Source organism: Carcharhinus amblyrhynchos, chromosome 4, assembly GCF_965287045.1.
Source record: "Carcharhinus amblyrhynchos chromosome 4, sCarAmb.v2.hapA, whole genome shotgun sequence".
Classification (NCBI taxonomy): domain Eukaryota; kingdom Metazoa; phylum Chordata; class Chondrichthyes; order Carcharhiniformes; family Carcharhinidae; genus Carcharhinus; species Carcharhinus amblyrhynchos.
This window is the reverse complement of record NC_137327.1, coordinates 52,447,911-52,475,441: the sequence shown is the minus strand read 5'-3', so window position 1 is coordinate 52,475,441 and position 27,531 is coordinate 52,447,911. Positions and strand designations below refer to the sequence as shown.

Below are 27,531 nucleotides of genomic sequence, written 5' to 3'. Positions count from 1 at the left end.
AAAAATTCCAAGGCTGAAACACCGAATTATTCCGATGGAGTTTGCAATTGAAACCATTCTACTTAAATGTCTTTCATGTGGCCAGGAGAGAAGATGCCATTGTGGAAGTATTAGCCAGAGTACAAGAGAGACTTCTGACAATAGGAGGAATATTATCAATATTGATGCATGCTTTTGAACGTTGTAATGTTCAACAACATAGCACAAATAACAAAAGGAACGAGAAGCAAAACATCTTTAAAATGTCAAAGGGGGGGGCATGTGTCATGAACGTGCCACCAAGTTCAAAACCACCAGCATTTCAAAAGACATTTCAAAGGTCACAAGTCAAAGTAATGAGATTAGCAGTGCAGGCAGACCAGAAGATTACATCGTTCTGCTATTGGGAAACACTTCGGGTAGACAATTGCACCATCCAGGGAAAGTATATACATGTTAACCTTTACACTCAAACAATGGGGACAGATGGCCAAATATATAGAAAATCTTCAAAGAGAAACAATACCTCAAAAGCAGGGGATAGATTCCATCTAGCAGTCTAGAAGCAAGAGTGCAGAAACCTTTGTGGAGGTAGTTAAAAATTGTATCTTTGCTGAATCAAAAATGTTCCCTAGCACAACTACTCAATTGCATACAGTGTGGTAACTATGAGCTGGCCTTTACTTATAGATCTATTAAATGGGATGTTGTTTGAGAAGGAAGTTGTCCTGAAAGTTCAGATTTTGGAAATGTACTTTGAAACAAAAAGGGTAATTTCTATTTAACCTTTGTGGGTGTGTTTAAGAGTTCCTTGTACATAACAATCTTAGATCATTATAGTCCTGTTTGTGTAGGTGTGTCTTTTCTTTATTGTAATAGTCTTTAATAATTGTTATACTATAGCTGGGGCTGATTATTGTCCTCGCTCGTACGTGGCTCCTCATACCATTCCTGTAAACAAAATTATACACCACCATGAACCACTGCCCCAGGTTGGGATCCCTTCGCTGATTTCAGTTGGGTTGTGATAAATGCCAAAAAGAACCAGTCAACTCCAATCATCTCGAACAGTGAACTGGAGTCAGTTTTATTTACCTTGCAGAATACATGCTCTTAATGTGCATATTTTTTTCTTTTTGTATTTTTTAAATAAAAGGTCAGAGGACTATGCAGAAAGAGAAAAAAAGAGGCACAAATAGTTCCCATGGTAAGCAAAGAGCACAGGAAAAAAAAGCACTAAGTGAGTTTAGTTAAGGATCAACAGCTACAAGAGAACAGCTTTCAGCTTCAAAAGTAAACTGTAACATAGTCTTTAAACAACATCCACGCATGTTGGGTACAACAGTCTGGGATCTCACAGTTTACAGGAAGACAGAATGCAAAGTGTCACCATAACACACATCATACATCCCTGCTACTGGTCCAGAGTCAAAACATTGATTACAATTCAAAATACATCCTTCTCATTGTTCAGCATTAAAGTATACAGGCACTCCCTGTACATTTTGTTAAAATTACAAAATGCATTATTTACAGATTTGTACACACAGTGTAAACACACAAAATTTGTCTATTAATTACAAGTTGCTACAATGTATGATGTAAAAATGAGTCATGGCTAAAAGTTTTAGTTTATTAAAAAAAAGAAAAGCACTAAGCTCTCAATATGTTGATAGGGAACAGCCCAAGTACCTTCACATCTTCCTATGAATGAAGAGATCTTGAGAATACTGCAAAGGGCAGCACTGCATATGTGCCGTGTGCAATCTCTCCCACTGACTGACAAAAATCTGCCAATGGCCAGCAACGTTGTTGAGGACAGGCAGCCCCGTCATGTGAAACAGCGCTGAGAGAGATGAGGAAACTAAGCGCGTTGAAGATATGTCTTTGGCATCAAATTAATAACATGCAATTCAAGACATGGCAGCGAGGATTGCAATTTCAACCCAAAAGAGTGTGGGGAAGTGAATAAATCATCACTCCCCCTTCCCCACCGAGCAGCGGGACCGGCTGTGTGCAGGGACTGGATTCCTCTCCACACCCCAGTCTCACCCAAATAGCTGGCACTATACCCTGACACTCCTCAGTGGATAAAACACATTAATCAAGTAATTAAAGTGTATGTAGTGCAAATGATATAACCATTTCTATAAAAACGTGCTACTGTCTAAACTACAGAGATAGGTTGTGCCTGAACACATGGACAAACTGTCTCTGCATACTGTGCTGGGACACAGAAATGAGTGTATGGAGTACCACAACACTACAGGAACACCTAGTAACAGAAACCTGAAACACTGCCCAGACAAGGCTCATACAACTTGTGCTTCTTGTCTGCAGCTCCATTGCCTGCCTTCTCTACTTCTACAGACTCAAGACAGGGCAGAGCCCAGCTGGTCTGTCCTGTACAAGCGAGGAGAGAAACTGGCATAATGCAAGCATAGAGTTGCATACCCCATTGGCAGGGGCCATCACCAGAGATTAGGTCAGTGACAAACCAGAACCCCTCCTCTATCCAGATGAGGCTAGGGACCGGCGTAGATCGGATCGTGCTGTTCTGTACAATTGTGGCAGCAAATCAAGGCACACTGTACTAAACCGGTAGAGTCCTGGTTGGTTCCAACAAGAATGAGGCTCACTGGGTCTGCTCTGTGGTTCGAGATTGGCTGCTGGGCCTGGGAGGGCCATAAAGTGTTACTGATGCTATGTGATTGTTCTGCATGACCTGCAAAAAAAGACACAGTAACAATCAATTATCTTAAACAAATTTGCATCTACACAAACACATGCACGCATACTCATAGGAAATAAATCTGACTATGTGTAAATGTGTATTGAGGCACATATCCATAGGCGCACACACTAGGCTCCTCTTGCCAGTATGTAGAGGAAAAATAAATAGCGTAAGACTTCATGAATGCAAGCTGCCCTTAAGCGTTAGGCTGACTGCGAGGATCATCAGTGCTGAATCACATCCTGTCTGCCAATACATACACTCTGACAGAGGACTAAGTTCCCCATCCCAACCTAGAGACACAAAGGCCAATTTATCATACCTCAAAGATCATGCGTTGCAGTCCGAAGCAGAAAGTTGATCCAAAAGGGTTTGTGTTGTTTGCTGAAGAGGATCTACACATTAAAGCAAAGTTAATTAATTTAATTCAATGATGGAGAAAGACCATGCAGCATGGCACACCCTATTGCTCACTTTCCTATCAAGTTTAAAAAAGCACATATTTTTGCTTTGTGAAAGTGCACTATCCAGAGGATGTTGGATGCCATTTGAAAATAGTTTAGAATTTTAAAGAAAGCAGCACTCAAAACTATTGTTAAAACGAGCAAAATTCCTTGGGATGTTGCCCAGTTTACAGCATCCATGTGCAAAACCTGATTTTAAATCAAATTTGGAATTTTTAATATCTTTGTAAAATAAGGCAGAAATCAGGCTTAGTAAGAACCTTCACATGCATTTTAACTTTGCTTCCTCAGCTCTCAGGTTGCCCATTATGCTTCTCAGACTCTACTGCTACCCTCATATCGCGACACGTCATATTCATATGCTCATACGCTACCTGTGAAGGACCACTGGCTTCTCCATGGGGTGTCCAAGCAACTCCTGAATGGCATCCCACTGAAAAATGTAAGACCAGTATCAGTGCCATCAATTTCTCACTGATATGCTGGGGGATTTAATTAAATCTAAGTTATTTATAATAAAGCACCACAGGTTCAGCAGGGCTGGACAAGACATGAGAAAGGTTAAATTTGCATGCTGGAACAGGACAATTTTACTTTCAGCCTTTCCCCTTGCCATCAATTGGCAAAATTGACAGAATTGATATTAGCAGTCAGAGGCTGAATGGGGTGGCTCAGACTGCCTGTTAAATTCATACTTTACTCAGCTTAGGAAATTGGAGTTGGATGGGAGGCAAGAGGGCCTGGGGAGATAAACAAAGTAACCCAAGTATCAAACCAAACAAAAAAAAAATCACAAATAAGCCTCATCTGCTGAGCTTCACAACTTTGCAAAAAGAAATTCTGCCACCACCTTCACATACATCTTGCCTTGCGTCACAGCAATTTCTCTAACATATGCTTCACATCCTGCCCATATACCAGTATAACAAAGAAAACAAGGTATAACTGGAGGACTTTCTACAAACTCAAAATGGCTCTTGGGAAAGAAACAATTAAGGTGGTGACAAACTGCAATCTTTACAGTGAAGGAATGAGGCAAAGTGTGGCCCTTGCAAGTCAAAGGTGAACAAGAGTCTTCAGATAGGGTTCCTGTTCACTGTGTTAATTCTCATTTTTAAAATTTCATATGAAACAAATTTCTATACAATTCTTTGGGTCTGAGAATCACTGGGAAAGCTGGCATTTATTGACCATCCTTAGTTGCTTGAGAAAACAGTGGTGAGCAGTTTGTGCTGCTGTAAACTATTATTTGAAGATGCTCCCATTGTAGGGAATGGAAAAAACTTTTGAGCCAAGCAATGAAGGAACAATGGTATATTTCCAATTCAGGATTGTGCGTGACTTGAATGAGATCCTGCTGATGATACTGTTCCCTTGTGTATGCAGTTCTTGCCCTTCTAGATTCTGCTGAAGAGAACTTGAACTGCTGCAGTGCATCTTGTAGATTGCACAGCAACACTAATGGTGGGTAAACGCACTGGGTGCTAATCAGGAAGACTGTTTTTGACCTTGATGCTATCAAGCTCATGTAAAATGAAATGGAGTTGAAGCTTTTTTTAAAATGGCATGAAACACTAGGGTAAAGTTTGTACTCAAGGTGAGTACATTTTGCTGGAACATCATAGATTACCACTTCTCGAATCCAACATTTCAACTGAGCACTCAAACAGTTGTAGTAAGAGTTGAATTCGATGCAAAGCTGTCTCTATCTGATCTGCCCCATCAGCTATTTCCAGGAGGTGCAAGATAGGTGAGGTGTGTTGTAAAGGTCTTAATGGTGTCTCCATCATGAACGTCCCAATTTCAGAACAACATTCTGTCACACCAGTGAGGCATTTTGATTTCTCAAACAGGACATTATGGGGCCTGAGCTGAATTGTAGGAAATATTATGCAATGCAATTAAATTCTCTAGGTACTGACTTCATAGCTGACAGTCGTTTGGAAGTCAGTGGAGAAACATGTTAAATATTTGCGAGATGATCCCAAAACAAAACTTTGAAAAGCACTTGCCAGCTGATCCCCTGTATAATCGGCTCTTAATGTAGAGATGCCAGCGTTGGACTGGGTAAGAAGTCTCACAACACCAGGTTAAAGTCCAACCAGTTTATTTGATAGTAATCCCATAAGCTTTTGGAAACGCTGCTCCTTTGTCAGGTGCGTGGCATAAACTGGTTGGACTTTAACCTGGTGTTATGAGACTTCTTACTGTGATCTGCTCTTAAACAGTCCTGCACAAATTTGACTCCATGTATTTCTTCCAGTACTACATAGAACAAACATTTGTATCTCCCATTCGTCATACTGCATCGAAGACAATAATTAATCCATAAATATCAAAGTTAAAAATAATAAGACTAATGAGAACCGCCCAGATAAAGTTTATTTAATATTGTCACAAGTAGGCTTATATTAACATTGCAATGAAGTTACTGTGAAAAGTCCCAAGATATGCACCTGTTTGGGAGAATTCAGCATGGCCAATGCACCTAACCAGAGCATCTTCTAGATTGTGGGAGGAAACCGAGCATCCGTAGGAAACCCACACAGACACAGGCAGAAAAATGCAGACTCTTCACAGACAGTGACTCAAGCCGGGAATCGAACCTGGGTCCCTGGTGCTGTGAAACAGCAGTGCCAACCACTGTGCCACTTTACTGTGGGTATATGGAAGGGAAGGAGGGGGAGAAAAACAGGGCAATGAATTGTTCAGTAGTAATACTTCTAAAGCCTCACCTTGCTGTATGTGGTTACAGTACACGTTCTTGCGTGCATGTCAGCACGGTCATCTGTTGGCAAAACCAAAGCCATCAGTAAGAAGGAGCTCAAACAAAAAAAACGTTATTGCCACCCAACCTACAGCCAGTCTGAAATTGTTCAACTCAGTTTTAAACACTGCAAGTCTGCAGAAACACAAGACAATTTTTAACACCCATATGTTCCTAACTACAGAGCAGAAGTACCATTTACAATTAACCATAAAAAAAGCACAAAACTATTACAATTAACTTTAATACAGTTTGACGATTAATCGGAATCCCTTTTCGGTGCAATTGTGTGAAGGAGCCTGGTAATGAACACTGAAATGATTGAATCCTTCTGAATTAACTTAGATGGCCCAAGTTATGACTGCTACATAATGATTTGCCATGTTGTGATCTATTTTTTGAAAACTAAATACAAAGCAGAACACGTGAAAATGCAGAGGTTACGAGTCAATTTTCTTCAATGAAATACAAATGACTTGCTTTGTCCAGTATCTGCTACCTTTGCCGCTGAAACACAGGCTTCAAAAACATCTACAAAATCCACACTGCTCATGAATCCAGACATCAAAAATAAAATCACAGTAATCACTGCAGACAATTTGACTGGTGCCAGAGTTACATAACAAAACTGGACATTTGATTCAGCATCTTGCTCCAATGCTCTCAGCTGAGTTAACAGCTGGGGTTAGGCTGCACTAATGTCTTTTCAATTGCCTGTTACTATGCACTACCTCAAGGACTGATTTTCACATAGCAAGGCCAGCAGTGGGTTATACTGATGATTGTGTTGGGAAGAATTGTCAAAGCTAAATTCAAGCACAAACAGGACTTCCCGCTCTTAGCACTATCAGACTGTCACAGTTAGGATGATAATTAGCATGTTTCCAACATTGTCATATAGAGAAAACCATTATTTTCCAACAAACACCTGCGGTCAATATTGCTAGTTGGCCACTTACATTAGGTATTGCAACATAGAGATTGAGTTTAAAATAGGACTGAGCTCCAATTTTACATCAGTAATTAGAATACTTAGAACTCTGAAAATTTCCCAACAGATGCCAACTTCCAACAAAGCTGTCTCCAAAATGTGTTGCTTCAATACAACTTTAAGGACAGGTAGATGTCCAATGTTTGCTTTAACCATATCAATAAGAACTGTCCACTGCAAGAGAGATCCTGCAGATCATCCTCATTCTATTTAGTGGGAGGATCAGTAAAATATAACAAATAACACAATCGCTTTAAAAATGTACATTTAAACAATGATAAATTTCAGAGGAAGGAAGCACCACAAATAGTGATAAAATTTAAACTTGCTTCATTAGACACAGAGGTGGGGTCTCTTCCTTAAAGAGAAATGGATACAACTGTGAGGTGACTGGAATGTAGCACCAGTTGCAACCTGGATATTTTATGGATCAAAATTAAAGCCATTTATAAGACTATGTTAGCCAAAAGACTACAAAGCAAATACATTTCACCCCAATTGTCCTGGCCCACAACTGTCCCTTTGTCACTAATTCCACCCGTCACTGGCTGCTATGCCAACTGAATAGTTTTTCATAACTGCAGCTCCCTATCTGACATCAGACTGAGCTAATCTACCCGTCAAAGACAGTGCACTTCAAACAGCCGTAACATCTATCCTCAGCCCTACATGGGCATATGCTGTTGCAGAGAATTGGAATCTGATGCCGTGATTATCGCTACATTGTGCAACTACCAGGATGGTAGAAGGTGAATTAGATGGGACTGCTATCTTTTATCATTTAGTGATTTTTATGTGCCTTCTGCTGCTGAAACCCTCTTCCATGCTTTTGACACCTTTAGGCTCCACTGTTCTAATGATTTCCCGTTCAGTCCTGCATTTTTCATCTTCTATTAACTCAAGCTCATTCAACTCTTGCCTCCATCTTAACTTACAAGGAATCCTGGTCATCCAACACTCCTGGGCCCACCATCTTTGAAAGTGAAAATTTCATTTCCCCTGCCTTTTCTTACCTGGCAGCCCTACACCTCAACAATCTGCATTCCTCCAGCTCTGGACTCACGCATTCTCCACTTCCTTTGGCCCATCACTGACGACCATGCTTTCAGCCTTCAGCCCCAACACACTGATATTCCTCACTCAAAATTCCCTTATCTTCCCCCCTCTTCCAGCAAAAACAAAGCTTTTTGTCACCCCTGCTCCCCACACCCTCCTCCCCCCTCCTAGGGCTCTGTGTCAACTATTGCTCAATTTAATTTCTGTGAAGTGTCACTGGATATTTTCACAGGTTAACATATCAAAACAATATGTGGATGCGCTGCATTGCCGCACAAACGACTCCCATATTTACTTCAAGAATAAAAAGAGTTAATATCAAATACACTGTGATCCAGAATTTGGTTGAGAGAGCAAACACATAGGATCCTTAAACATCTCTACTGCCTAGAGAGTAAGAAGCAAACATTTATTTTTCTAAAAACAAAATCAGAGCTTTCAAAAAATAAGTCTTAAAATGGAATAATGGAAGGCTGAAATTAAAAAGACAAAGAGCATGAATGCTCATCTGTTCTGTCAATTGCTCTCTTCTCTCTCAGCAACCATCTTCTTTGTCTCTTCCACTGGGCACTTTGTCAAGTCTGGCAGATCGTTTGAGCATGGAGCCGCAACCCGTTCTTTCAAAAAAACATATGTTTTGAATTCTCTGGAGCTATCAACTTTCTGTAGAAACAGGAAAGCTGAGATCTGCCCCAATAGCAGCATTGCAAACTCACAACCCCCACTATCCTATCTGCTCCAAAGACAGGGATCTCACCTCGTTTAACTGTAAGTGGGATCTTGAAATCACAGCGATGGTATCTGCAAAAAAAAAGTCTTTGAAATGTGCGCAGTCATCCACTCCACAAAATAGCTGAGATTTCAACTCCCCTGGGTTTTGGGAGGTTAAAAACTCCAAAACTGAACTCAATAGCCCAAAGAAATCAGACTCTCACACACCAAATACCCACAGGGCCTTTGAGACCCAACTAATATTTAGAAGTTAAGATTTCTATCCGACCTGGAACTGAAAAAAAGTTAACTCTCAATCAAATTATAAATCTATGAATAATTGCTTGAATATAACAAATCTTTCCCTGACAACAGAAGGGACTGTTTCCCCACCGGTCACAATGGAGTTTTCAAAAGCACAAGGTGTCACTTTTGATGTCCCACTTACCAAGCTGAGGTATTCTTTTGAGGTTAATCTATTCTTAAATTTCTACTATTGCTGAAGCTTTGACAACCAAAGAGCATAGAAACATTATCGAGAAAATTATAACTCGTGTAGGTCTATGGATTAAAAATATGCATCTTCCAATCAAGCAGCAACAGTAAACCCATTAAGCTAAACACAGCATCAGTAAAGCAGCTATCAAGACAGACTGATGCAAGATGATTCTTAAAAATGATTAAAGCGTAGTCTTCATAGAATCACAGAACTGTTATGGCACAGGAGGTGGCAATTCGGCTCATTGTGTCCGCACTGACTCTCCAAATGAGCATCATGGCTTAGTGTCATCCCCTGCCTTGTCCCCAAAGCCCTACACATTAATTATTTGAAATAGAAACATCAAATACCCTCCTAAATGCCTCGATTGAAGTTGCCTCCATCACACGTCTAGGCAGTGCATTTTAGACCTGAACCACTTGTATGAGAATGTTTTTTTCCTTGTATCATAATTGCTTCTTTTGCAAATCACTAAGTCTGCACCTTTGTTTTAGGTCCTTTTGAGAGCAGGAACAGTTTCTCCTTATTTACAGAGTCCAGCACTCCTTCATGATTTTGAGCATTGCTATCAAATCTGCTCTTAGTTTTTTTCTCTCCGAGGAAACAGTCCCAATTTCTGTTCATAACTGAAGTTCGTCATCCCTGGAACCATTCTCGTAAGCCTCTTCTACACCCTCCTCAATGTGTTTACACCCTTTCTACATTGTGGTGCCCTGAACTGTACACAATATTCGAGCTGAGGTCTAACCAGCTTAGCATAAGCTCATATGCCCCTATTAAAGCAGCCCTGAATACTATAGGCTTTATTAAATGGTCTCTCTTCACCTGTCCTCCCTTGTTTAATGATCTATGCACATATGCATTCAGGTCCCTCAGCTCCTACATTCCCTGATTAATTTTACCTGTTATTTTACATTGCGCCTCCATGTTTTTCATACCAAAATGCATCACCTCACACTTCTCTGCGATGAACTTCACCTGCCACCTACATGTTCACTCCACAAATTTGTCTATGTCCTTTTGAAGTTCTACACACTCCTCTTCACAATTTAAAATACTTCAAAGTTTTGCATCATCTACAGACTTCAGACTGAAATTGTCCCCTGTACACCAAGATCTTCAACATTAATATATATCAGAAAAAGCAAGGGACCCAATGCTGAATCCTTGGAACACACCTACCTCCAACCCATAAAATATCTACTGACTGTTACTCTCTGCTTCCTATTATTCAGTCAATGTTGTATTCACATTCCTTTTACTCCATGAGCTATAACTTCTCAAGTCTGTTGTACTGCATTAAATGCCTGCTGAAAGTCTAACTATATAACATCGAAAGCATTACTCTCATCAGCCCTCAGTTAACCCCTTAAAAAACTCCAGCAAGTTTGTGAAATACAATTTTCCCTTTAGAAATCCATGCTGCTCTTCCTAATTGCACATTTTCCACGAGTACTAATTCTATCCCACATAATTCTTTCTTGAAACATGCCTACCATCAATATTAAACTGACTGGCCTGTAATTGCTGGGGCTATTCTTACAAACTTTTTTGAACAAGGCAGTAACATTTGCAATTCACCAGTCCTTTGACACCTCTCCAGAGTCTACAGAAGACCGGAAGATTATGGCCAGCACCCCTGTAATTTCCATTCTCACTTCCTTCAATATCTTTGGATGCATCTCATCCAGTCCCGATGCCTTGTTAACTTTCAGTACCGACAGTCAATTCAACACTTTCTCCTCATCAATTCTGAACCCTTCGAGGGACAGAGTTTCCTCTACCCATGTCCTGGATAGCATCTACCTCCTTGGTAAAGATAGATGCAAAGTATTAACTAATACTTCAGCCAAGCCCATAGCCTCCACATTTAAATTCCCTTTTAGGTCCCTAATCAGTCCTACTCCTTTTACACCATTTTACTATTTATACACCTATAGAAAACTTTGGGATTCCTCTTTATGTTAAGTGCCAGTCTTTTTCTCATAATCCCTCTTTGCTTTGCTAATTTTTTTTTAATCTTCTCTCTGAACCTTCTGTATTCCTCTTGGTTCTCAAACGTATTTTCTACCCGTCATGTGTCACCAGCACACTTTTCTTTCCTGACCTTAATTTCTATCTGCTTTTTCATTCAGTGAGCTCTGGATTTGTTTGCCCTACTGCTCCCTTGAGAATCCATCTGGACTATGCCTAAACCATTTCTGTTTTGAAGGTAGCCCATTGTTTAGTTTCTCCTGTCAACCTTTCATTGAAGTCTAACCAACTCAGCTTCACTCGCCACACTGAAGTTGGCTCTCCCCCAGTTAATTATTTTTACTTTGGATTGCCTACTTACCTTATTTATGATCATCCTAGACCTTATAATTCAATGTTCACTGTCTCCTAAATGATTTGCACTAACACCTAATTTCTAAGAAATATGTTCAACAGTGCATTCTTTGTTGGACTGGACACATACTGCTGTAGAAAATTTTACTGAACACAATCCAGTAATTTTTGCCCCTCTCTGCCCTTTACGGTACCACAGTCTCAGGGTACACTCAGGGAGTTAAAGTTCCCCATTAAACCAGCCTATAATTTCCCTACAGACTTGCTCTTCTACATCATTCTCACTAGTTGGCGATCTATAGACTACACCGAGCAATATAATTACACCCTTTTTCTTCCTTAGCTCTAGCCAAATTGATTCTGTCCTTGGATCCTCTGGGACTGCTTATTTCTCCATCGCTGGAATGCTCTTCTTAGCCAATATTGCCCTTTCGTTTCTTTCCTGAACACCCAGTCCTGCCCTTGAGCCAGGTTTCTGTTATTGCCACAACACTTCCACAATTTTCACATCGCAATCTGCACCTGTAGCTCCCCAATCTTATTCACTGTACTCTGTGCATTCACATACATGTACAGTAATCCTGATTTAGACATCATTACTTTCTCCCTATTCTGTCTTCACCTATTAACTTACTACTCTCTATACTAGTGTTTTCTGTCTCTTCCAACATTTTGCCTATCCTGGTTTTCCTCTAATATTTCCACTTGGTTCCCACACCTCTGTTTAAAGCCCTCCGACAATAACAGCAACACACGCCTCCAGGAACTCAGTCCCTGCTCTATTCAGGTGCAACCCATCTAGCTTGTATAGATGCCATCTCCACCAGAGCCAGAGCCAATCTCTGTGTCCCAGGAAACAAAAGCCCTTCTGCACCATCTTTCCAGCCACATATTCATCTGCTTTATCCTCTATTTCCTGTACTCACTTCCACACAGCACTGGGAGTAATCCAGAGATTACTACATTTGAGGTCCTGCTTACTAATTTTCTACCTATTTCCCTGAATCTGATTGCAGAACACAACCCCTTTCCTACCCATGTCATTGATGCCAAATGTGGACCACAACTTCTAGCTGCTCACAATCCTGCAGAAAAATGTCATGTAGTTGCTCTGTGATATCCTTGACCGTGGCACCAGGGAGTCAACATACCATCCTGCAGCCACGTCTACAGCCACAGAAACTCTTGTTTGTTCCCCTAACTAATGAATCCCGTTTCACTACTGCTCTTCCCTTTTGCTTCCCTGTTTCCTGAGCAACCAAGCTGCTCATGGTGCCACAACCCTGGCTCTGACTGCACTTTGCAGAATCCCCACAGTGCAGAAGGGGGCCATTTAGCCCATCGCTTCTGCATCAACTATGACAGCCCAACCCCAGACCAATCCTCACAACCCCATAGCGTTTACCTTGATAATCCCTGAACTGGGCACTAAGGGGCAACTTAGCATGGCTGTGGGAGGAAATTGGAGCACCTAGAGGAAATCCATGCAGACATGGGGAGAATGTGCAAACTCCACGTGGACATTTACGCAAGGCTGGAATCGCTAACCACTGTGCCGACAACAATCGCAACAGGTCTTGAACCTGCAATTTTCTGATTACATCACAACTTACACCAACGTCAGCCACCTTATCCACTACACCAACAGAAGCTTCTGAGGAGCCAGGACCTTCATCAGCTTGCAAAACAGGAGATGATTTCTGAGTAGGACCTCAGCACCCCTAGGCTAACTGCCTAGATCTCAGATGCCTGGCAGTCACTGATTCCCTCTCTGCCTCCAGGCCCTTAAGCTGCAGAGTGACCACCTCTCTGAACATGCTATCCACTCAGCCTTGCAATGCCAGTGAGCCACGACAGAGTTTGAGCTCTGAAATCCAGCCTGAATATACAACCCAACAGCAAGTAACACATTCAAGTTGAACTCTCAAAGCAGCAGCAAGCCTTCTGCCTTGGGACCTTCAGAAGAGATGGAGTTTCACAAGAATCAGTAATGATTTTCGTTCTCTATTTAATCACTTATTTTAGTCAGGAACTGTGCATATTGGTTAGCACTACTGCCTCACAGCACCAGGAACTGGGCTTAATTCCAGCCTCAGGTCACTGTGTGGAGGTTGCGCTTTCTCCCCATGTCTATGTAGGTTTTTCTGGGTGCTCCATTTTCCTCCCCCAGTCCAAAGGTGTGCAGGTTAGGTGAATTGACCAGGCTAAATTGCACGTTAACGTCCCAAGATGTGTAGGTTAGGGGGATTAGCAGCGTAAATATGTGGGGTTACAGGAATAGGGTCTGGTTGGGATTCTCTTTCAGAGACTCACTGCAGACTTGATGGGCTGAATGGTCTCAGGCTGCACTGTAAGAATTCTATGATTCTATTCTAAGACAGTGAATACTGGCTAGTTATTCAGCCAAGACACATCAGTGCCTGTACGCACCCAAAATCCTTATCTAAATCATATTAAATTTTTTCTTGCCTAGATTGTAAATACTTAACACAAACAGATTGTAGCGCATTTTGCCAAAAACCACTATTGCTTAAAAATTCAGAGAAGGAACAGCCTCGATCTGTATTGCCTCATTCTAGGATTCTCAGCCCACAAATCTCACTGGAATGCTGTACACACTGCTGCAGTTGACACTCACATATTGAAGTTGTAATGACCTGGGTAGTTGGTGTGAAGGACAAATTTCTTCACTTGATGTGTGGTGGCGTCAAACAGAACGTCCTGCCAAGGAGAAAGAGATGAATAAAAGTTGCAGAAGTGAACAGTGCAAAGCCTCTATTAACAAGCAAGACTACAGATACGCACCACTCCCAGAGTAAAGAAGTTGAAAAAGTAGTCATTGCACTTGGAGGGAACCTGCTTGTGAGGGGAGGGAGAGTGGATCTTCATCTGTAGAAACAAGGAACAAACAATCAATAGCAAGTGTACACAGCGCAGTGTTGCAAAGGGACAGACTATCCAACTTGCCTCAGTGTATACACATACAAGCCCCAAGGCAATCTGAACAAAATACACGTGGTTTTGTAACTTGGTGTCTCCTCAACCAACAAAGAACATTTCTACTTGTTACCATCCAATGTTGGATGTGGGTGCTTAAATAAGTCTTCAGTACAGAAGTGAAACTGTACAGTATAGAAAAGATGCCGTTACTGTTTAAAGGTCACTGGTATTAAACAGAGATGGCAGCAATTCAATTAAAACTTGCACAGGTCACTTAACAAGCAATTTGCACTGGATTCAACAATTATTCTTGAGAAAAACCTCAAAATCCCAGTGTTAACAGCATAACCCTCAGGATTCACAAACGGACAAAGGCTACACCATGGCAGTCTCATTATCCTAAATCTAATCCCTCTAAGTCAGACTTACCTTGTCCTCCGACTTATAAAAGACTTTGTGTGGAGATCCAAGAGCGCTGAGCACATCCTGGCAAGAATCCCCAAAATACACACAACGCTCAAACATATGCATCTTTGTGTCAGCCAATATCCCAGGACCACAACCTGCAATTAGAAAGGGGCAGCTTAGAACCAGCTCACTATACTGGAATAAAGGAACATGCTGCTGTTTTGTCAAGGCAGTAACATTTATTCAAGCAAGTTAACAAAATACCAGCACTTGGTGACAAAGCAGTCTGGTTCACCAATGCGTTGCATCATGAAATGTTGACATTTCCCATCTTCTGACCAAACACAGTAGCTTAGCTGGATTAGGAAAGAAATTGTGAAGCTACAAGGCTACTGTACCAGAATATCCTTCTGCAGCGCAAAATCCAACTTCAAGTAAACACTAGCAGAAATTAAGGGGTCACCTGTCAGCATTCTTAGACAGGGACCACCGCTGCAACAGGTCCACAGCAGACACCATCTCCCTGACCTTGCAATCAACCCTGGAACATCTTGATAAAGTCACCTATGTCAGACTCTTATTTATAAGACTACAGCTAGTGTTTTCTAGCATAATTATTCCTACGAGACTCATCTCCACACTTTGTGGCTTGGGGCATGGCTCTCTGTGACTGGATACTGAACTTCTTAACCCACAGACCACAATCAGTAAGGAAAGGTAACAACACCTCTTCCATGAATGCTAAAATTCAAAGGAACAGACAAAGAAATCTCCATTCCCAGGCAAGTTACTATGTTAGTCAGTAATAAATTCTGTAATAGCCAACAATCAGTTAAGTCATAACCAGAGCACAATTTAAGTTAAATTCCACATTCATTACATCACATTTCAGGATTTTTAACCAGCAATTTTGGGATTAGTTTCTGAAACTCTGCCCATTTAGAATCAGGCCAACAAAAATACACAATGAGCAAGTCAAGTTCTATTTTATCAGGTGAAATTACCAAAGATTATTAATGTTTTGGACATTGCATTCATCAATTCCATTCACCTTTCCAATGCAAGCTTTAGATCAGTGGTTTTAAATATAGAGACTGTCTGATGCAGAAAATTGAAATATCACTATCTCCATTAAGGATGCTCTGGTTTGGAATTAAAATGCACTGTTGGAACTTCCCAATCATCACAACCAACAAAGATCAAAAGGTCTGAGATCAGTCCAAAATTAGCTGATCTCAAGCAGGGAGCGGCACTTAGTGAATTGCTACTTCAGAGAGGAAGCCCAGATATAGGTTGAATGGCCTCCTACTGTGCTGTAACCATTCAATGATTCAATTCTATTGGTTTGTATCAGGGCTTGTGTAACTACCATCACCACTCAGGTTTAGGATTATCTATGCTGCTGTTAACAACATACTGGGCAATTCCAATGCTGCCGTGGCCAGTTTCTCATGCTCCAAAAACTTCAACTCAATCAAAACTCTGTTGATTGAAGTCTATGTTACACTATTATCACTGATCAGCAGCCCTGTACTCACTCAACTACATTGATTCCTGATTCCCAAGTTCCTACAATTTAAAATTCTCCTCCTAGTGTCCAGGAAGCGAGCTAGAGCGGGCATGAGAGCAAGTGAACACAAGAGCAAGAGCTAGCAAGATATACAGAGCGAGCATGAGTGAATGAATGCAAGATGAGCGAGACGTATGGAAAGTGAGAAAGAGAGAACATGAGTTAGAGCAAGAGAACAAGCTATATAATACATATAATAGAGATGGGTACTCATATACAAATTTACACATACATAGATACACAAGATATGGGGAGAGAGAGAGAGAGAGATTGAGATTCAGATAGAGGTAGTCAGATTGTATTTTTGTCAATAAAAAAAGTTACTAATTAGCCACCATGAACCATGCTAGTCTCCTGATTATTGAATCAATATTGAAATGAATCGTCCCTCAATATTAGAGCCGGATCCAATAGAGATAAGCCAATTTGAGGTTTGACAGTTAACAGCGTAACACAGACCCTATGAATTACTGTGAATCTGCAACAATATTTAGATGGGTCGCTATGTTCCACGAACTTAACTGGAACAACCATATAAACATGTGGTTACGCGAACAGGTCAGATGTGGGCATTCTGCAATGAATATCTCATTTCATAACTCTCCAAAGATGAAGGCTATCCGTCATCTACAAAGCAAGTCACAATGGAATAGTTTATCAATAACCTGCTCACTGACACTCAGTTTGGGTTCCACTAGGGTCACTCAGCCCCTGACCTCATTATAGACTTGGCTCAAAAGGGCTGAACTCCAGTGGTGCAGTGAGCGTGACTGACCTTGACATTATGGCTGCAGTTGTCCAAGTATGGCATCAAAGAGTCGCACCAAAACCGGAGTCAAAGGGAATCAGGGGTAAGCATTGTGCTGGTTAGAGTCATACCTGGCATAAAGGAAGATGGTTGTGATTGTCAAAGGTCAATCATCTCAGTTCCAGGACACAACTGCAGGAGATCCTCAAGGTAGCATCTTAAGCCCAACAATCTTCAGCTGGTTCATCAATGACCTCCCTTCCATCATAAGGTCAGATGTAATGTTCAGCACAATGAGACTCCCCAGATACTGAAGCAATCTATTTTGAAACATAGCCAGACTTGGACTATCAAATGGCAAGTATTCGTGCCGCACAAGTGCCAGACTATGACCATATCCAACCAAAGAGAATCTAGCCATTGTCCCATGACATTCAACAGCATTACCATCACTAAATCCCCCACTATGAACCTCCTGGGGGTACCATTCACCAGAGCTGGACTAGCCATATAAATACAGTATCTACAAGAGATCAGAGGCTATGAATACTGCTGTGAGTAGCTCACCTCTTGACTTCCCAAAACCTGTCCACCATCTACAAGGCACAAGTCAGGAGTGTGGTGGAATACTCTCCACTTTCGGCATGACTGCAGCTCCAACAACACTCAAGTATGACACCATCCAGGACAAAGCAGCCCACTTGATTGGCACCACATCTACAAGCAGTTACTCCTTCCACCACTGATGTACAGTAACAGCTGTTTGCACTATCTACAAGGTGCACTGCAGCAACTCACAAGCCTCCTTACAAAGCACCTATCAAACGCACAACGACTACAAGGACAAGGGCAGCAGATACATGGGAATGTCACCATCTGGAGGTTCCTTTCCAAGCCACCCACCATCCAGACTTGGAAATATATTGGTGCTCCTCCATTGTCACAACACAGTGGTTAACACTGCTGCCTCAATGCCAGGGATCTAGATTTGATTCTGCCCTAGGGTAACTGCGTTTGGTGTTTGCATGTTCTCCCCAATTCTGCATGGGTTTCCTCCGCGTGCTCTCACTCCAAAGATGTGTAGGTTAGGTGGATTAGCCGCAGTAAATGTGCAGGATTACAGGGACAGAACATAGAACAGTACAGCACAGGAACACGCCCTTCAACACATTATGTTGTGCCAAACATTATGCCAAATTAAACTAACCCATTTTGCCTGCTCTTGTTCCATATCCCTCGATTCATTGCATATTAATATGCTTATCCAAAAGCCGCTTAAACATCCCCATCATATCTGTCTGCACCACCACAACCTTTTGCAGTGCAGTCCAGACACCTCCCACTCTGAAAAAAACTTACCCCTCACATCTCCTTTAAATTTTCCCCTCGCACCTTAACAGCATGCCTCCTGGTATTAAGACATTTCAACTCCGGGAAAAAGATTCAGGCTGTCAACCCTGTCTGTGCTTCTCAATTTCATAGACTTCAATCAGGTCTCTCTGCAGCCTCTGCTGTTCCAGAAAAAATAACCCTCGTTTGTCTAGCCTCTCTTTATAGCTTATATCATCTAATCCAAGCAGCATCTTGATAAGCCTCTTCTGCATCCTCTCCAAAGCCTCCACATCCTTCCTATAAAGATGGCGACCAGAATTAAACACAATACTCAAAGCGCAGCCTAACCAAAGTTTTTTGACTCTTTCTCAATGCCTCAACCAATAAAGGCAAGCATACCATACGCCTTCCTTATCACCCTATTTGTTACACCACTTTCAGGGAGCTATGGACTTGATCCCAAGATCCCTCTGTACATCAATGCTGTTCAGGATCCTGCCATTAACTGTATACTTAGCCTTAACATTTGATCTCCCAAAGTGCAAAACATTTGCCCTGATTAAACTCCATCTGCCATTTCTCTGCCCATATCTGCAACTGATCTATATGCCACCATATACTTTGACAATATTCTACACTATCCACAACTCCATCTCGCTGTGTGTCTTCTGCAAACTTACTAACCCACTCATCTACATTGTGATATATGTAAATGACTTGGACGACAAACAAAGGCCCTAGTACGGATCCGTGCGAAACACCATTAGTCACAGACCTCCAACCAGACAAACAGCCTTCAAACACTAGTCTGACTTCTATGGGCAAGCCAATTCTCTACCCAAGCGGCCACATCACTGTGGATCCCATGCATCTTAATCTTCTGGATGAGCCTACCATGCGGGATCTTGTTGAAAGACTTACTAAAATCCACGTCGATAACATCCACTGCTCTAGCCTTATCTATATCTTCATCACTTCCCTGAAAAAAAATTCAAGTTAGTAAGACACGACCTGACCCTTATAAAGCCATAGTGACTTTTCCCAATTAGGCCATGTTTTTCCAAGTGCATGCAAATCCTATCCCTAAGAGTCTCTCCAACAGCTTCCCAACCAACCATCGATGAAACTCACCGGTCTGTAATTTCCTGGATGATTTTTTTTCCTTTCTTGAACAGAGAAACATCATCAGCTACTCGCCAGGCCTCCAGAACCTCTCCAGTAGCTAGCGAGAATACAAAGATCTTTGCCAGAGCCCCAGCAATTTCCTCTTACTCCCTCAACTTTGCGTAGATTCCATTGGGTCCTGGGGACATATCTACCTTAATGCTCTTCAAGACCTTGTACCACTTTTCTTGATCTCAAAATGCCCTAGCATATTAGTATGCTCATCACTAATCATGCTATCCTCCATGTCCTTCTTCTTGGCAAATACTGAAGCAAAGTGTACATTTAGGATTTTACCCACATCCTCTGCCTCCAAGCACAAGTTCCCTCCTTTATTTTTAAGTGGTTCTACCCTCTCCCCAGTTAACCTCCTGTTTTTAAATGAATGTACAAAATGCCTTGGGATTCTCTTCAACGCTACTTGCCAAGATCATTTCATGGGCCCTCTTTTATTCTCCTAATTCCCTGCTCGAGTTCTTTCTATTCCTCACAGGCCTTGCCCAATTTTACCTTCCTAAACCATCTTTTTGCCTTTTGACCAAATTCACAACCTCCCGTGTGACCCAAGGGTCCCTTACCTTACCATTCTTATCCTTCCCCCTTACTGGGGCATGCTAGTGATGAACACTGATCAGTAGATCTTTAAACAATTCCCACATATCAAGTATAGGGTGGGAGGGCCTGGGTAAGATGCTGTTTTGGAAAGTTTGCAGTGTAGGAATTCTATGGTCACTGGGTCAACATCCTGAAATTCCCTCTCAGCACTGTTGGGTGTATTATTGCTCAGACTGCAGCAGTTCAAGGTGGCACAGTAGCACCTTCTCAAGGGCAATTGGAGACATCTTTTGTTTAAGGGCAATAAATGCATCCCTTGAATAAATGTAAAAAATTCATTCCACTTGTCCGCACAAATGAAGCTGCAGTAACTTTGAATAGGTTGACATCACCCAGGAAAATGGAGCCCACTTAATTGGCACTCAATCTACCACCTCATGCACTCACTCCCTCCACCCAGTGCCATCTACAAAATTCACTGATGGAACTCACTAGGGCTCCTCTGACAGCACCCTTCAAACCCATGTCCGTAAACACCTAGAACGAGAGCAGTTGCACACGGGAACACCACAACCTGCAAACTCCCATCCATTCTAACTTGAAACAAACATTGTTCCTTCAGTGTTGTTGGGTCAAGATTCTGGAACTCCCTCTAACAGCACTGTCGCTGGATCTACAAAACATGGAGTGCAGCAGTTCACACCCTCTTCTCAAGGGCAATAAGGGATGGGCAATAAATTCTGGTCTTGTCAGCAATACCCATATTTGGTGAATGAATTTAAAAATGCATGAAAACAGGTAGTGTGCAGTGATTGTGTTGCATTCTGTTTGTATTGAGTGGTGCACAAGTTAGGCCATAGAACCCTTATAGTGCAAAAAGAGACCAATCAGCCCATCAGGTCAGCCCACTTTCCGAAACAGTATCTTATCCAGGCCCACCCACTCCATGCATTTAGCTTGCTAATCCCCCCTAACCTACACATCTTTGGATAATAAGGGGCAATTTAGCATGGCCAATTCACCTAACCTGCACATCTTTGGATTGTGGAAAGAAACTGCAGCAACCAGAGGAAACCCATGCAGGCATGGGGAGAATTTCACAGTCACCCGAGATTGGAATCGAGATTGGGTCCCTGGCGTTGAGAGGCCGCAGTGCTAACTACTGTGCCACCATGCCACGCCTATTCAGCGAAAGAGTGGGAAAATCCCAAGGGACAGCAAGCACTGCACATCCAATCTACCCAGCACTGGCCAGAAGTGATTTCAGAAAGACAGCATTCATGACTCTAAGCAGTGAGAGCCATTTCAGTGGGGAACAGGGAAACTGATGCACATCACCCCTTGCCTTCAGCTGTGTGTCTCCAACTCTCATTAGTTGGCAACCATGACAACAACATGCCCATGTCCGTCATGGGAGCATGTGATCTAAACTTTGGTGAGCACCATCAGGAAGACATAACCTTCTTCTGAATAAGTATCCTGTCCCAGTTAATGTTGAACTGGGAGTGCACAGCAGGCAGTCACAAGGACTGTAATGGCATAGCCACATCCACAGCAGGGGCAGGAAATGTTTTTCAAGAATTGACTAGACCCAATTCCTCACTCAAGCAGCTTTTTAGCTGGCATGAACACAAACACAGAAGAAGAGCAGTTGCACATGAGAACACCACTACTTGCAAGCTCCCAACCATTCTGACTTGGAACTATATCGCTGTTCCTTCAGTGCTGTTGGGTCAAGATTCTGGAATTCCCTCTAAAACAATAAGATCAGAAATGCAAGTGGAATCGATTTCACATCATGGCAGTCGTGAAAGCAGCAAAATAAGCTACAAACAACATACCCAATCTAGGTTCTCAGGAAATTCTTCATATCCCAAATTACACTCAAAGAGGACTGGGGGTTCTGATTTAAGATTCACCCACTAATGAAGCTACAATGTGAAAAGAAGCCCATTTCAAACCTCTGCTATGATAAACCATAAATAGGACCAAACAGCAAGAAATGAATAAAAGTGTAAACACTATGAGGCCGGCTGGCTTTTGCACAAAGCATTGCAGAAACTGCAGGGTTTTCATTCGAGGCTCTGCTCCACTTTTCAATAATAATGAGTTTACCCAGCTATATACCATTTAATATTTAATGCATTTTAATGAATTTCTTTCCCTCAAGAGTAGCTCAAACCAGTTAAAGGGAATGACTTCAATGAGGTACATGAAATATTAAAGGTACTATATAGATGGGCAAGCCCACACAATTTCTTCCAAGACTTGCTTTGCAGTAAGAGCAGAAGCTATAAAATATTTAAAGCAGAGCAGGAGGAGCACCTCAAGAGTCGCAAATGTTTGGAATAATCTGCCAGTCAGGGTATTGGAGCGAAAAGCCATTAAATGTGTCCCTAATGCAGCAAACTGAAAGTCAGGGTTACTAAACAAATGAATGTTGACTGTTTCTCTTTCCTAAGTCTCAGTCTTTCTCAGGTATTCCCACATCATGGATGCTTCACATGCATATCAGACACTGATTACATGCAGCACAATCCCAACCTCCTTGGTTTAAGAATACTGGAGCTAACTATATAGCCCTTCACTGCTGCTTTGTCAGTGGCTAATTGTATTTAAATTTGGGAGCTTCCTGGATCATGGAGTTCAGAATTACACAACATGACTAGTTCAATCACTGAGCCATCATGAAAGAACACTAAAGTGAAAGGATTCAAACACAATTACCGCTGTACTTCAGATAATGCCGCACATCTAATCAAACTTGGTACTTCTAGTTGAATAAATACTTTTATCTTTATTTTCTTCTGGATATAGTGATTGATTCTTGGGTGTAGTTCCACTTGTAAGCCTTGCTGCTCCGAAGTACCTGTACTCTGTCTGAGTCTGGATGAAAGAGCTACTTAACTACAGTCATCATAGCCAAGCTACGTTACATATATGGACTTTCAGCTTGCACTCACTGGAATTGCTGAAGATTACTAGAGATATGGGTGAATCTTTTACATTCCTAAACCAAGAACACAGATTAGTCTGTGATAGAGTGTTTAATTGACTCAGCACAATAAATATTTCTGGTTTATATTCTGCAGTGATGTGGAGATGCTGGTGTTGGATTGGGGTAAACACAGTAAGAAGTCTGACAACACCAGGTTTAAGTCCAACTGATTTATTTGATAGTAAACTCACAAGCTTGAGGTTTCCCTCTGTCAGGTGAATGGAGAGTACTGGCCTCAGACAGAGCATATAAACAGCACAGTTTACAGATTACCGATTAGAATGCGAATCTTTACACCTAACCTGCTATTGAAGTCTTAAAAAGTGGCCAACAATGTGAGTGGAAGGAGCACTGAGCACAGGTTAAAGAGATGTGTATTGTCTCCAGACTGTACAGTAAGTGAGGTCTTGCAAACCCAGGCAAGTCATGGGGGTTACAGATAGTGTGACATGAACCCAAGATCCCTGTTGAGACCGTCATCACATGTGTGGAATTTGGCTATCAGTCTCAGCTCAGCGACTCTGCTCTGTCGTGTGTCGTGAAGGCCGCCTTGGAGAATGCTTACCTGAAGGTCGGAGGCCGTATGCCTGTGACCACTGAAATGTTCGCCAACAGGAAGGGAACAGTCTTGCCTGGTGATTGTCGAGCGATGTTCATTCATCCGTTGTCGTAGTGTCTGCATGGTCTCCCCAGTGTACCATGCTTTGGGACATCCTTTCTTGCAACGTATTAGGTAGACAACATTGGCCGAGTTGCAAGAGTATGTATCGTGTACCTGGTGGATGGTATTCTCACGTGTGATGATGTCATCCATGTCGATGATCCAGCATGTCTTGCAGAGGTTGCTGTGGCAGGGTTGTGGGGTATTGTGGTCACTGTTCTTCTGAAGGCTGGGTAGTTTACTATACACTATATACTTTATAGTGATGTTATAGACTAGATACATCGATGACACTTTCTTCCTTTGGACTCATGGTGAACAATCACTGAAACGACGACGACGACGACAACGAGGATGATGATGATGATGATGATGATGATTATTTCCACCCCACCATCAGACTCACCATGGACTATTCTCCAGAATCAGCTGCATTCTTGGACACATGCATCTCCATCAAGGACAGTCACCTCAGCACCTCACTGTACCGCAAGCCTACAGACAACCTCACAATGCTCCACTTCTCCATCTTCCACCCTAAACACGTTAAAGAAGCCATCCCCTACAGACAAGCCCTCCGTATGCACAGGATCTGCTCAGATGAGGAGGATCGTGACAGACACCTCCAGACACTAAAAGATGGCTTCATAAGAACAGAATATGGCGCTCGACTCATCGATTGACAGTTCTGACGCACCACAGCGAAAAACTGCACTGACCTCCTCAGAAGACAAACACAGGACATGGTGGACAGAGTACCCTTCGTCGTCCAGTACTTCCCCGGAGCAGAGAAGCTACAACATCTTTTCTGGAGTCTTCAACATATCATTGATGAAGATGAACGTCTCGCCAGGGCCATCCCCACACCCCCACTTCTTCCCTTCAGACAACTGCACAACCTCAAACAGGCCATTGTTCACAGCAAACCACCCAGCCTTCAGGAGAACAGTGACAACAACACCACACAACCCTGCCACAGCAACTTCTGCAAGACATGCCAGATCATCGACATGGATGACATCATCACACGTGAGAATACCATCCGCCAGGTACACGGTACATACTCTTGCAACTCAGCCAACGTTGTCTACCTAATACGTTGCAAGAAAGGATGTCCCGAAGCATGGTACATTGGGGAGACAATGCAGACGCTACGACAACGGATGAATGAACATCGCCCGACAATCACCAGGCAAGACTGTTCCCTTCCTGTTGGCGAACACTTCAGTGGTCATGGGCATACGGCCTCTGACCTTCGGGTAAGCATTCTCCAAGGCGGCCTTCATGACACACGACAGCGCAGAGTCGCTGAGCAGAAACTGATAGCCAAATTCCGCACACATGAGCACGGTCTCAACAGGGATCTTGGGTTCATGTCGCACTATCTGTAACCCCCATGACTTGCTTGGGTTTGCAAGACCTCACCTTACTGTCCTGTCTGGAGACAATACACATCTCTAACCTGTGCTCAGTGCTCCTTCCACTCACATTGTTGGCCACTTTAAGACTTGAATAGCAGGTTAGGTATAAAGATTCGCATTCTAATCGGTAATCTGTAAACTGTCTATGCTGTTTATATGCTCTGTCTGAGGCCAGTACTCTCCATTCACCTGACAAAGGGGGAAACCTCGAAAGCTTGTGAGTTTACTATCCAATAAATCAGTTGGACTTAAACCTGGTGTTGTCAGACTTATTATATGCTGCAGCACAGGGTTCAGCCAGGCTGTGCATTTATTCCCCTGCACCAGCAGAGGGAGCCAAAGGATCATTCCAGTAGCAATGCAAACATTGTTTGAGAACTCGGTGTGGGGTTGGGAGTTACTACAGAACCAGAACTACTCTCAACTGCAACTTAGGCTCCACTGAAGTTGGTCATACTAACACTCCAAACAGAGTGTCCTCCTGCTTTCATGGGGAATAAAACAATATGACCAATAGCACAAAGCACTATCCTGGAAAGGCAAACTGCCTTGCTACTGTCAATACCTGGGAGCTTAGTCTGAAAAGCCTCACAGCTATACCTCACATTTTTATCAACAGCCAGTTATCAAAGTCTGGCCTCTGCAAGGAGATCCAAATACAAGATTGACAAAGCCAAAGGGGTCAATCTGTAAATAGTGTACATTGATGGACACTAACTTTTTTTTTATAGTAAACTCTCATTTTGCCATTTCACAAATGGTTTTTTTGATACAAACATTTTGCTCTCTTATATAAAAGACTGGCAACTCCTATCTGCAAACTAATGTGAAAGAAATAAAGCATAAAGTCCAGTGACAAACTGTGCAAATATATCTGACCCATGATGATGAGGAAGGTGCAGTTATACATCTTAAAGGCACACCCAATGTCAGATATCAAATAATTTTGAAATAAAGCAATGCATGTAAGCAAACACGGCAGCTATTCTGCACAGCAAGATGCCATGGACAGCACAGGATAAGGGATCAGTTTGCACTGCAACACTTTAGTTTTTGGGTAAGAAGGTTGGCCAAAGAAAACTTGCTGCTCTGAAGAGTGCCATTGGATCTCACAAAGCCACTCAATATCCAGGACAATTGGGAAATCGCACCTTAAGTCCCCTGATGACACAGCATTTCCCCAGAGCTCCATTGTAGCATTAGCCTACACATGGTCAGGAGGAGTGAAGCTTAAACACTCATCTGACTCAGAAGGAAGAGTTCCACCAAAATCCAAGCTGATATCGAAGGTGTACAAGATACCAACAATTTGTTATCTTTTTCCAGGAAAAAGGCATTGATTCGTACTGGAGATTTGCCTCAACCAATAACCAGCATCGTTATCAGCCTGTGTAACTCCCACTCTGTACAGCAGTGGTGCACATTTGCTGCCTTTTTCCACACAGCTCAGCTGAAGAGATACATTACCCTTTCTACATATGACTGTACCCAGGAGTTCACTAAACAGAATGAATCAAGCATTACTTTGGCTACTTCATGTAAATGAGTCAGATTTCCCCTTTACCTACACCAAAAAAATAAGTGTTTTACCTGCTGTCAGTAGTCGCAATCGGAGACCCAGGGGTCCCACACCATCTCTTAATACTTCAACAGTCTCTGCATACACATTACCATAGAAACAACTCAGTGGCATCATGGGAGCTCTTAAAAAAAATGCAGATTGATGCAATCAGCACAAAAGCAATTCAGGAAACACCACTGATAAATATATTTACCTTCACGTGTTCAGACGTTCTGGATAATTCCTGCATTCTGTATTATAGATTATTGTTGTCTGGATAACAGGTTAGAGTGAGGATTAAAGTCTATAGTGAGCATACTTTATTGTGCTGCCTGTCTTTAATTAGCCTTTTAATATTTTACAGAACAAGTTATCACACATATACACAGCAAGCAAATGGCACTGACTAACCAAGCCTAAGCTTTAATTACTATCCTGGGGCTGTGGAGCTGTCATAAAAACACCACAAAAGGCATGGCCCATGAAAGGGGCACCTGCTGGCAAATATATCCAGGTTTCCACAGGAGGCCAGATCTAGCAATTACCAAATACATGCAGCTTTAGAGCTTTGTTTGACTGGGAAATTGCTCCAAGATGACATTCACCAGCGTTCAACTCAGTTGAATGTTCTGTGTTATTAAAGT

The 27,531-nt window shown here is 42.2% G+C and overlaps 1 protein-coding gene across 1 annotated transcript in view; it reads right to left on the bottom strand.

Moving 5' to 3' along the window:
- Positions 1-1,042: 1,042 nt before the first annotated feature.
- phaf1 (phagosome assembly factor 1) overlaps positions 1,043-27,531 on the bottom strand; it is a 70,168-nt gene continuing 43,679 nt past the window's right edge. The window contains exons 8-16 of the mRNA XM_080187146.1: positions 26,917-27,029; positions 14,899-15,032; positions 14,335-14,418; positions 14,168-14,250; positions 8,749-8,792; positions 5,913-5,965; positions 3,552-3,610; positions 3,036-3,108; positions 1,043-2,704 (exon numbers count right to left, since the gene is read on the bottom strand). Of these exons, the coding sequence (XP_080043272.1) occupies positions 2,615-2,704; positions 3,036-3,108; positions 3,552-3,610; positions 5,913-5,965; positions 8,749-8,792; positions 14,168-14,250; positions 14,335-14,418; positions 14,899-15,032; positions 26,917-27,029 (733 nt within the window). The 3' untranslated portion in view covers positions 1,043-2,614. The remainder of the gene's footprint in view (positions 2,705-3,035; positions 3,109-3,551; positions 3,611-5,912; positions 5,966-8,748; positions 8,793-14,167; positions 14,251-14,334; positions 14,419-14,898; positions 15,033-26,916; positions 27,030-27,531) is intronic.